The sequence below is a fragment of the Budorcas taxicolor genome, chromosome 1 (genome assembly GCF_023091745.1).
Source record: "Budorcas taxicolor isolate Tak-1 chromosome 1, Takin1.1, whole genome shotgun sequence".
In the NCBI taxonomy this organism is placed as follows: domain Eukaryota; kingdom Metazoa; phylum Chordata; class Mammalia; order Artiodactyla; family Bovidae; genus Budorcas; species Budorcas taxicolor.
In genome coordinates this window covers 121,635,178-121,647,437 of record NC_068910.1, presented here as the reverse complement: position 1 = coordinate 121,647,437, position 12,260 = coordinate 121,635,178, and the positions used below count along the sequence as shown (strand labels likewise).

Here is a 12,260-nt window from a genome sequence, read left to right as displayed (position 1 = left end):
ACAGCATATTAAAAAGCAAAGACAGGACTTCCCTGGTGGTCCAGTGGTTAAGAATTCCACCTGCCAATGCAGGGGACACAGGTTCAGTCCCTGCTGTAGGAAGACTTCACATGCTGCAGGACAACTAAGCCTATGAGCCACAACTACTGAGCCTGCGAGCCCTCGATATTGCCCATGTTCTGCAACAAGAGAGGCCCAAGCACTGCAACAAGAGTAGCCACCGCTCACCACAATTAGAGAAAGCCTGCCTGCAGCAACAAAGACCCAGAGCAGCCAAAAGAAAATAAATAAAATTAAAAAAAAAAAAGCAAAGACATCTCTTTGCTGACAAAGGTCTGTATTGTCAAAGCTATGGTTTCTCCAGTAATCATGTACAGATGTAAGAGTTGAACCATAAAGAAGGCTGAACACCAAAGAATTGATGCATTCAAATTGTGGTGCTGGAGAAGACTTGAGAGTCCCTTAGAGAGCAAGGAGAACAAACTCGTCAATCCTTAGGGAACTCAACCCTGAATATTAATTGGAAGGACTGATGCTGAGGCTGAAGCTCCAATACTTTGGCCACCTGATACAAAGAGCCAACGCATTGTAAAAGACCCTGATGCTGGGAAAGACTGAAGGCAAAAGAAGAAGAGGGTGGTAGAGGATGAGATGGTTGAATGGCATCACTGATTCAATGGACATGAACTTGGGTGAACTCTGGGAGATGGTAAGGGAAAGAGAGGTCTGGCTTGCTGCAGTCCATGGGGTCTCAAAGAGTCTGACATGACTTAGCGACTGAACAACAACATATCTGATAAGGGGTTAGTATCCAAAATATATGAGGAATTCACACACTGAATAGCAAAAACCAAGCAATCCAATTAAAAATGGTCAGAGGAACTGAATAGACATTTTACCAAAGAGGACATACAAAACGCCAATACAAACATGAAAGGGTGCTTAGTGTCACTAATCACCAGGGAAGTACAAATCAAAATCACAATGAAATATCATCTCATACCCGTTAGAATGCCTATCATCAAAAAAATAAAAATAAAAAAAACAACCAAGAAGTATTGGCAAGAACATGAAAAAGAGGGAACCATAATACACTGTTGGTGGGAATGTAAACTGGTACAGCCACTGTGGAAAACAGTACGGAGTTTCCTCAGATAATTAAAAATGAAGCTATCATATGATCTAGCAGTCCCATTTCTGGGTATATATCCAAAAGAAATAAAAACAACATAGCAGAAAGAAATCTGCAATCATATTTTATAGTAACATTATTCACAATAGTTAAAATATAAAAATAAACTATCCATCAAAGGATGAATGGATAAAGAAAATACAGTGGAGAAAGAAGGAATTTTTGTCACTTGTGACCATATGGTTGGATTGTGACAGTTCTATGCTAAATATAAGTCAGACCAAAAAAGAAAAACACTGCATGGTATCACTCTTATGTTGACTCTAAAAATAAGTAAAATGAAATGAAATAATAGGTTTTTAAAAGTCAACTAATAGAAACAGAGAGTAGAAAAAGAGCCTACCAGACCTGAGAGTTTAGGGAAATTGAGATTAGTAAAAGGTTACAAACTTTCAGCTATAAGATGAATAAGATCTGAAGATGTAATGTAAGACATGGTGACTATAATTGAGAAAAGAATTTAGTCATACCTCAAAATAGTCACACATCATGTGAGGTGATGAATGTATCAATTTACTAAATGGGAGGAATCCTTTCACAAAGTATATGTATATTAAGCCACTAGGATAGACAGTTTCAATATCTACAATTTTACATGTCAGCTATACCTCAATAGGACTGAATTTTTTAAAAAAGAAAAGAAAAACAGTCTGAAGAGACAGCTGAGAGGGAAGTGTTACTTTGACATTAACAAGGCTTATATTCTATAGGTCTCCCTCTCTCTGGCACTGCCTGAGACCTTGAAGGATTTTTGCAATTTGATGACAGGATCATATATGCATTTATGATTTATCTCATTTTTATTAAATAGGGATCCAAATCATAAAGATTGTAAAAATTTCAGGTCCTGCATAACATGGGTCTAACTTTAAGAATAACGAAGTAATCAGGACTCACCTGCTCTTTAGTCAATAATTGATTAATCATTTCGTTTGAGTTTTAGCAATAATAATGCATTATTATACTACTTGAATAATTTAAAAATAAAATTAAAACTCCATAAAGTAAATCCTTTTACCCACAATTCTACTCTATAGCATACTCAGTATAAAAATAATTTTTCAAAGCACGTATGTTAAAGTTTTTGATAAAATGTGGACCTATCCTGTTTCACTCCCACACATATTAGGATTTGTGCCAGATGATATGCCTTGGCAAGGAAAAATGCTCATGATCCATTGCTAAGCAGGTTATAGAACAATATACATGATACAGTTCTTTTTGCATTCATAGATAATGATTATTAAACAAAAATATTGGAACAATATTAAAACTGGTAATAGTAGCCATCTCTGAGAAGTGTATTGATTAGAAGGTGGGAGAGAGTTTTTAAAATTAATATCTCTAGTTTGAATTATCTCTGTTTTATGATCTGAAGTATTTCTACTAAAAGTATAAGTAAAAATGAATGAGAGGTGAGGAAAGAAGGAGAGAAAGAGGGGAAACTAGCCTGAGGACATTTACAGAGGAGGAAATTAAAGGATCAGTATCTGAAGCAGAATGCCAGCAAGTGTTTGGTAGTGATGGCTACTTCTCAGAATTAAGCTGGGCTTTGTGGCTATTGATGATTACATCAGGACTGAGTATATGATGAAATTAATTCAGTGTAATTATTTATCAGATAAAATTATCTTTTCTAAACTCTTTTTTTGCAGACATTGCTTTCTTCGTGCATGCCATAAAATAGTATTTACTGATGAATTTGAGTGCATCGGATACCTTGTTATACTAATGAATATGTTTCCTATTATAATTTCTTGTATATCTGTGTTAAACGATATCTATGAGACAGAATTAACATATGCTAACTACTCTTTTCTTGCATTTTACATCATGGAGGCACTACTTAAGGTAAAGCTAAATGTTCTTTTGTGTGTGTGTGTGGTATGTCTAACAGGGAGGTTTCATAACTTCATTTTTTACCCTAGCTGCACAGACAGTTTTCTATAAGATTGTATAAAATTCTCCCTCACTCCTCAAACAAACTTTATTTTTTAAAGGTGATTTTTACGGTGACAATAATAAATATTTATACTTTAAGGACTGATTTTGTATATGTTCAAATAATGTGTGTCAAAGAAGTGCAGAGTGAGTTACAAGGGTATTGGCAATGTCCTTCAGCTTAGCAAAGTAGTGAGCACCTGGATTTTTTTTTAATTTATTTTTATACTAGATAAATAAACAGATGGATAAGTAGACTGATAGAGATTCATTTATACTTAAAAAATGTTTCATAGTTTGATTTTTTTAATTTAGTGTAAAGATAGCTGTTAAATGATGGAAATATATGTCCACAAACTGACAACAGTATTGTGTTATATGGGGCTTCCCCAAGGGCTCAGCCGCAAAGAATCTACCTGCCAGTGCGGGAGACATGGGCTCAATCCTCTTGTTGGGAAGATTCCCTGGGGAGGAAAACAACAACCCACTTCCGTATTCTTGTGCCTGGGAAATGCCATGGACAGAGGAGTCTGGCAGTCCACTCCATGGGGTCACAAAGAATCAGACACAACTTAGCGATTAAACAACAACAACAAATTGTTTCACATGGATCAAACTGTATATAAAATATTTTTATCCAGATGATTTAAATAGAGAAGTTAAATTTGATATTTGGACAAAATGGATGAATCTCAAATCATAACTGGAAAATTAAAATATTAGAGCTATGATTACCGGGGAGGAGTGGAATGGATTCACATTTAATCATTGTATGTAATAAATTCCAACTAGTTGGAAAAACCATAGGAGATGTCACAGAGTTAAGAAAAAATAAAGCAATTAGAGTTAGCATTAGTACTAGGGTGAGGGTGAGAGTAAAGTGGTCCCTAAAGTCATTTAACACGTACTATACTGGAAAGAACAATGAGCCAGATGCAGACCTGAGTCGGGTTTTGGCTTTCTCCAACAAAATCTTAGCTGTTCACCAAGTCACTAAACTTTTTTCAGCTTCAGTTTCTTCTTCTGTAAAATATCAAGGTTGGCCTAAATCCTCATAGCTGAGAGGACACTCCCAACTGTTCAATCCTGTGTTTGCCTCTCCTTTCTGTTTAACTCAAGATTCATCTTCACTGCCCAGTTTACAAACTTGCCTTCACTTATTTTCTTTGCCCTTTTTTCTGTTTAGTTCAGTTCTTCCCCCTTTGTAGTATGCCTTTAAAAATATTCATTATATCAGTATCACTGCAATTATAACATTTCAAATCCTTGTTCACACTTTAATGTGGATATTATGTCTTGCATTTTACAGATGAGGGACCTGAGTCTCTGAGAAGTTTTGTAACTTGTTTAAGGTCACACAGCTAATGAATAGGAGAGTTGGATCCAATCCCTCAAAGTTTGTGTTCTTTCTTATATATAATTCTGCCTTAAACTTCCCTTCTTATATTTTCAAACTTTTCCCCAATATTCCTCAACCTATTAGAGTAATGAATATTTTAAAACTTTCTCAGAGGAAGGATAATCACTCTTCTGCATTGGAGTGCCAGAGGCTTTAACAACTTTATATTTGACAGATCTCTCTTCCTTTGAAGCTTGTGCTATCATTTTATACCAAGCTCTTCCTCTCCTATGGCTGTATTCTCTCTCTCTCTCTCTCTCTCTCTCTCTCTCTCTCTCTCTCTCTCTCTCTCTGTGTGTGTGTGTGTGTGTGCACGTGTGTGTGTGTGTGTTAGCAGCTCAGGCATGTCCACCTCTTTGCAACCCCATGGACTGTAGCCCACAGGTTCCTCTGTCTATGGAATTCTCCCGGCAAGAATACTGGAGTAGGTTGCCGTTCCCTTCTCCAGGGGATCTTCTCAATCCAGGGATCAAACCCTCCTTTCCTGTGCCTCCTGCATTGCAGGCAAATTCTTTACCATCTGAGCCCCCAGGGAAGCCCGAGTGGCTGTATTCTTTGACCTCCAAATAACTCCTTCATGTTTCTGAATACTTGGTATCTTAGATAAAGTCTTACTATTTATAGCAGTTCTTTCAAGCTTCTAAAAAAAGAACTCACCTATACTCTGTTGCAACAAGAAGGAAATGAGACTTACAGTAGCTAAATTGTGTCTTGCACAGGACCTCACAAAGACCAGGATCTGATCTTCTGCTCCCTAGATTCAGACATTGACTTTCCTCAGCCTGGCCAAACGAGAGCACACTCAAGAGAAATGACCCTATACCATTAAACCCTCTACCACTTGACTGTTTACAAACAAGTATGACAATTTCTTTGGCCACCCGACACAAAGAACTGACTCATTGGAAAAGACCCTAATGCTGGGAAAGATTGAAGGCAGCAGGAGAAGGGGACAACAGAGGATGAGATAGTTGGATGGCATCACTGACGTGATGGACATGAGTTTGAGTAGGCTCTGGGAGTTGGTGATGGATAGGGAAGCCTGGCGTGCTGTGGTCCATGGGGTCACAGAGTCAGACACAACTGAGTGACTGAACTGAACTAATGACATTTTTTTAATTTACAATGAAGCTTTTGCTCTCCCTGGCATAGATATGTCTATCTCTTTCACTTTCTCTGAATTATAGTGAGTAGGAGGATCAGGTTGCTAAAAAAGACAAATTAATCAAAATTACAAATTAGTATATTAAGTATTATGATAAAGAAATACACAGGGTGCTATTGGAAAACACGGGAATTTCTTATACAGAATAGTAGAGTCAGAGAAACAAGTCTATTAAGGAAAGGAGATGCTTGAGCTGAGCTTTGAATAATGAATAGGAGTAAAAGTAGAGACGGAACATCTGAGTATGGAGCGGAACAGACAACAGGAACAAAGGAAAACTCAGAAGAGACAATGGGACACACACAAGGAACCCTATTCCTAAGGACAGGAGCTTAGAGACGGGTTGGTCAGGATGAAGACTGGAGAGATGTTAAATCTGCGTGGAGGATATGGAAAATAAAACAAGAGGCACGGACATGACTTATAAGATAGAGTCTCATGGGCCAGGCTATCTCAGTCACTTCTCTGGCATCAAATACCATTCATAGTCTCATGACTCCCAAACTTATGTCTCCTGCTTGGATTTTGTTCAGAGCCTCAGATCATATAGACAACTGATGATTGGGTCTCTACAACAAAACAACACCTGAAATAATTTATTCAAAATAAATTTATCATCTCTAAACCTACTCTTCCTTCAAAGGTCCACTGGATATCTAATTTCCCAAGCTGGAATCCACAATCATTTTTGACTGTTCCCACTCTCTTAGTTACAGTTGCTGTTCTTCAGTCACTAAGTCCTGTCTGACTCTTTGTGACCCCATGGAACCTGCAGTACACCAGGCTTCCCTGTCCTTCACTATTTCCTGGAGTTTGCTCAAATTCATGTACATTGAGTTGGTGATGCTATGCAACCGTCTCATCCTCTGTCACCCCCTTCTCCTGCCCTCAGTCTTTCCCAGTATCAAAATATTTTCCAATGAGTTGACTCTTTGCATCAGGTGGCCAAGGTATTGGAGTTTCAGCTTCAGCATCAGTCCTTCCAGTGAATGCTCAGAGTTGATTTCCTTAAGGATTAACTGGTTTGATCTCCTTGCTGTCCAAGGGACTCTGAAGAGTCTTCTCCAGCACAGTTTGAACACATCACTTCTTTGGCCCTCAGCCTTCTTATGGTCCAACTCTCACATCTGTACATGACTAGTGGAAAAACCATAGCTTTGACTATGTGGACCTTTGCTGGCAAAGTAATGTCTCTGCTTTTTAATATACTGTCTAGGTTTGTTATAGCTTTTCTTCCAAGGAGCAACATTTTTTAATTTCATGGTTGCAGTCAGCATCCACAGTGACTTGGGCTTCTTTGGAGCCCAAGAAGATAATACCTAACACTGTTTCCACTTTCCCCCCATCTATTTGCCATGAAATGATGGGACCAGATGCTGTGATCTTTGTTTTTTGAATGTTGAGTTTTAAGCCTGCTCTTTCACTCTCCTCTTTCACCCTCATCAAGAGGCTCTTCAGTTCCTCTTCACTTTCTGCTATTAGAGTGGGTATCATCTGTATATCTGAGGTTGTTTATGTTTCTCCCAGCAATCTTGATTCCAGCTTGTGATTCATCCAGTCTGGCATTTTGCATGATGTACTCTGCATATAAGTTAAATAAACAGGGTGACAATATAGCGCCTTGATGTATTCCTTTCCCAATTTTGAACCAGTTCATTATTCCATGCCTGATTCTAACTGTTGCTTCTTGACCTGCTTATTTATAGTAAGATTTCAATAAAATATTTTTAAATAAATAAAGAATGAATGAATGAGTAGGTATTTTGAATATTTTCTGTCTTGGAATAGATGCTTCAATGTTTTAACCATTTAATTTCAGGTTGATGTGATCACTTACTAGTATTTCAGACAAGTAGAGTCTTAAGGTAGATCAGAGAAAAACTTCACTATTCATGTTTCAGTTATTATGAAAAACAATGTTGTGAAAGCAAAAACAAATAAGGTAGTACAATTTCTTTTTAAATCAACAGATTGCAGCAATGAGGAAGGAATATTTTTTCCATGCCTGGAATCTATTTGAGCTAACAATTACATTAGTTGGCATCATAGATGTAATTCTGATTGAGACAAATTCCATTAATTATTATATTTTTGATTTGGTACAAACAGCCATCATTATGAAAGTTGTTAGATTTCTTCGCATCCTACGCATTTTGAAGGTAAAGAACCATTAAATCGAGCAACTTCAAGTTTCTCCTAACTACTTTATGAAGTATGGATAAAAATCAGCTTACTAGTTTTGTGGTTTCCACTTTCTGTTGGGCTGATGTTTATATTTAGATTCTTTTGACAAGTTAAGTCTCATAACAGATTGTATTATGAATATCTAAATTATAGTAGAGATTCATTTAGCACATGAAAGTACAGAAATACTCATCACAGCCTTTCCTTTTAGTAGAAAGCACATGGAAACCCCAAAATAACATTTATTCTTATGAACACCTGAAATAAATGATAGGAATTAGCAAAGCAAACCATGTATGTTTGTAGTGACAATGCAAGTAGTACATATTCATACAAATTAAGGAACTGAAAAATACACATTTTGTGTTATATAAACTCACAATATTATAAAATCACAGCATCTAAAATGACATTTAATTGCCTAATGTGTCTTTCTATAGCAATATAACAAGTAACTATTTTCTGTATGAGTGTGGAGCACTGTGGAGCAAAGACAGGAAAATATAGGGACTGGCCAGTTCTGCTGAAGCTAGGAGACAGACAGTACAGTGGTGACAGATAAGCTGGAAACCTCAGCAAAGAAACAATGAGAAGTTAATTGTGGGGTCAAATAAGGACCATAGTTGTGGTGAGCTCTAACTCAAATGAACTATGAATCATCTAGTGAAAAGTTCAGTGGGAGGGTTAGTAGGTAAAAGTGGCAGTACTTCACAGACAGTCATTTTGTGACCTAAGCCCAGAAGATTAACCATGTTGTTTTCCAAGAATAAAACCACTTAAAATATCATGCAATTCTCTACAGTGGAAATAAGTAAAAACTAAAGTCTTAACTTCACATAGGCATCTAATATTACTAGTTATGGGGAAATAGCTCTAGCCACAAAGTTACAGAGATTCTGTGAATAAAATAAGAATCTTGACAAGTTGCTATGGTTACCAGAGAGTATGTCATTTCTTATTACTACCTATTTAAAACTAGCTAACATAAAATCAACCATAATTTGTACAAATTATATTAAATATAGTCTTGTTTTTTCAGCTTGTAACACCAAGGTTGCTGCAAATATTAGATAAAAGGATGAGTCATCAGCTGTCCTTTAGATATGCTATACTAAAAGGATATGTCCAAGGCGAAGCAGATATAATGACTATAATTGATAAGATTGCAAGTTCTAAACAGGTTAAACAGGTGAGGAAAACTTTAAATACTAAGAAAATGGTTTATTTCCCTCACTCCTCAGTTGCCCTCACCCATCATGTCTTCTTTCTACATATGTAGAGGTGATCTCTGACTCCTGGTTTGCTGAGAAATTTTTGCAAAAACAGAAACCAATCTACATTTATATTACTCAGATGACTCCTTACTGAAGTGTCTATGACACATTAGCAAGTTATGAGGCTCCTCTAGGTCCATCTATGTTTCTGCAAATAAGAGTATTTTCTTCTTATTATGGAGAAGGAAATGGCAATCCGCTCCAGCACCCTTGCCTGGAAAATCCCATGGACGGAGGAGCCTGATAGGCTACAGTCTATGGGGTCGCAAAGAGTCGGCTTCCATTGTGTATATGTGCCACATAATCTTTATCCATTCATCTGTCAAAGGACATTTAGGTTGCTTCCCTGTCTTGACTATTGTAAATAGCATTATTCATACCAGCCAAAAAGTTGAGACAACCCACATGTCTATCAGCTGTTGAACTGATAAATAAAATGTGATGTAATTGCACAATGGAACACTAATACTATTAAGCAATAAAAAGAATGAAGTATCAATACTATAGCATGAATGAACTTTGAAAGCATGCTAACTGAAAGAAGGTAGTCACAAAGCACTTATAGTATGATTCAATATATAAGAAATGTCCAGAACAGGCAAATCTGTACAGACAGAAAATAGACTACTGGTTGCCTATGGCTGGGGGTGGGGGGTGGGTGTGGATGAGGAGGAACTGTAATGGTTATGAAATTTCTTTTTGAAGGATGAAGATGTTTTAAAATTGATTGTGAGGATGATTGCACAATACCATGAATGTATTAAAAACCATTTAATTGTATACTTTGAATGAGTAAAAAACAAAAAAACAAGTTATGAACCTCTTGGAGCACACATTTTGGTCCTTTTGGAGCTATCATGAAACCCATGTGCACAAATCAGCTTCTCTCAATGCAAGTTCCAGGATCTATCGGGCTAAGATGTATTAAATAGGAAACACTGGTGGATGATAAGTGATGGCAGGATTGAGCAGACAGACCCTCCTCATAATTTCCAAAGCTCCTTCTGTGTCTCTATATGCTTGATTTTCCCACAGTAAATAGTAAAAATGAAGGATGGGGATCTGACAAGTCAAAAGAAGTACCAGTAACTTATTTAGAGGGAAACCATATCTAATTCCCCAATTTTACAGATTGTCAGGGAATGTTTAACAGGAGGATCCCTACGTGCAGTTTCTCACAAGTCCTCTGTTTCTTTTTAAGTGGAACACCACGCTGCTCCTAGGAACTGGGGTCATTGTGTGAGACAGGCTTGAATCTCCTTTAGTAAACATTCTCTTTATGACAAAACTGCTTGGTCTCGATCCCCTTTCTTGAGATATGGATTGTCTCCTGACCTTGTGCCCATCATCATCCCTGTTCCCTTGGTAATGGTTACTGTACATTTGGTTTTCTGATCTTTATCATTGACGAAAGAAACTTCTTGTACTACAGCCTATATATACTCACAGAAAAATCATTAAAGCATCTTTGCTCCATCAGAGCTTGGGTCCCCATGTCTTTCTCTCTCTCTCTGTCTATCTCTCTCTCTTCAGCTGATTCCTTGGAGTGCAGAGACCCGTCTTGCTCACTCTCCTGCCTGGGCTTCTAAGACTCTCTCGAGAAGGTGCTCTGTGCCTTCACCCCACCTCGAGAGGGCGCCCAGTGCCTTTGTGAGAGACACAAGTCCTGTGTCAGGGACTTTATTGGTTTTCTGCGTAAACCAGGGAGTATCAGCCTCTTTTTCTCTTTCACTTTCTTATCATCGCCTCCAGACTGCCAGGTCCCAGTCCATTAAAGGACCCCAACAACAGATGAGAAAAATGAAGCCAAGAAATGAAGCCAATTTAATGATTATGTCCAAAGTCACATACACAACTAGTAAACAGCAAACAGAATGCTAGGGCCTAAGTTCTATATTTTATTTTTCATTTTCTCAGTTGAGTCAGATTAACACTGAAGTGTGCCCCTAAGTTTGCCATTGAGTGAAATTAGACAGTCATCAAGATAATTTAGAACATTTTAATGCTATATGTCATATGCCCAAAGTTCTGTAGTTGAGAACATTGAACACTCAATATGTAGTTGAACACAAATCACTGTATCTTTTCTCTCTTCACCACTTGTAACTTTAAAACAACTTTGCTGAATTTTGTTACCTTTTATACTCACTCATACTGAGGATACACAGTAGAAAATACAAAAGAAGTTGAATATTTAAGATAGTGGCCAGTTTCAGTCTTCATTTCTGCTCTCACATATTTTGGTTAAAACTTCTATCTCATTTAAGGTTGAAAACCACATGTATTTCCTAAATTCAGAGGTTCTCAAAAACTGAATGAGAAATACCTCACATGCCTGTATTTTTCAGAATCAACAGTATCTTAGAGTAAATTACTTTAAGAAAAAATATATGACTTACCTTTGGGTTTCTCAAGATCAGCCTAAGTAATGCCACTTCTCATCCTCTCCACCACTCTTGCAGGAGTAAAATAAAATTCATTGCACAAAATTCTCAGGTGGTGCTAATGATAGAGAACCCGCCTGCTAATGCAGGAGACACAAGAGACATGGGTTCAATTCCAGAGTCAGGATGATCCCCTGGAGGAGGACATGGCAACCCACTCCAGTATTCTTGCCTGAAGAATCCCATGGACAGAGGAGCCTGGCGGGTTACAGTCCACAGCGTTGCAAAGAGTTGGACACGACTGAAGTGACTTGGCACACATGCACAAAATTCAATTCTAATTCCAGAAAAGTTTCCATCATATTTTTTCTTTACAGTTATAAATTTATGTAAAAAATTAATCAGTTGCAAATGTAAAGGCTTTTTATGCCAGTTTGTTTTCCAATAGGAATAACGTTTCTTTTGTCCCGTAGATGTTATTAAGGAGGGTAACGAAGAACACAGGACATGCTATGAAAGAACTAGGTAGGTACCTCTCATCTTAAAGATCTAGCAGGACCGTCTGCTTATCATCATTCCTTTAGAGAGGAAATGGTTTTGAGAACTAAACTGATCTTTGAGGAGATCTACTTCTTATCAATAATAAAGTGAATATCTCCAACAATCAACATGATCATATCCTTGACTGAATGAGAATAGTGTAATATTACCCCTCCACATT

At 37.3% G+C, this 12,260-nt stretch overlaps 1 protein-coding gene across 1 annotated transcript in view; it reads left to right on the top strand.

The window, feature by feature from the left end:
• SLC9C1 (solute carrier family 9 member C1) overlaps positions 1–12,260 on the top strand; it is a 163,644-nt gene that overhangs the window by 123,155 nt on the left and 28,229 nt on the right. The window contains exons 18-21 of the mRNA XM_052645033.1: positions 2,848–3,043; positions 7,668–7,856; positions 8,921–9,070; positions 12,013–12,064. Of these exons, the coding sequence (XP_052500993.1) occupies positions 2,848–3,043; positions 7,668–7,856; positions 8,921–9,070; positions 12,013–12,064 (587 nt within the window). The remainder of the gene's footprint in view (positions 1–2,847; positions 3,044–7,667; positions 7,857–8,920; positions 9,071–12,012; positions 12,065–12,260) is intronic.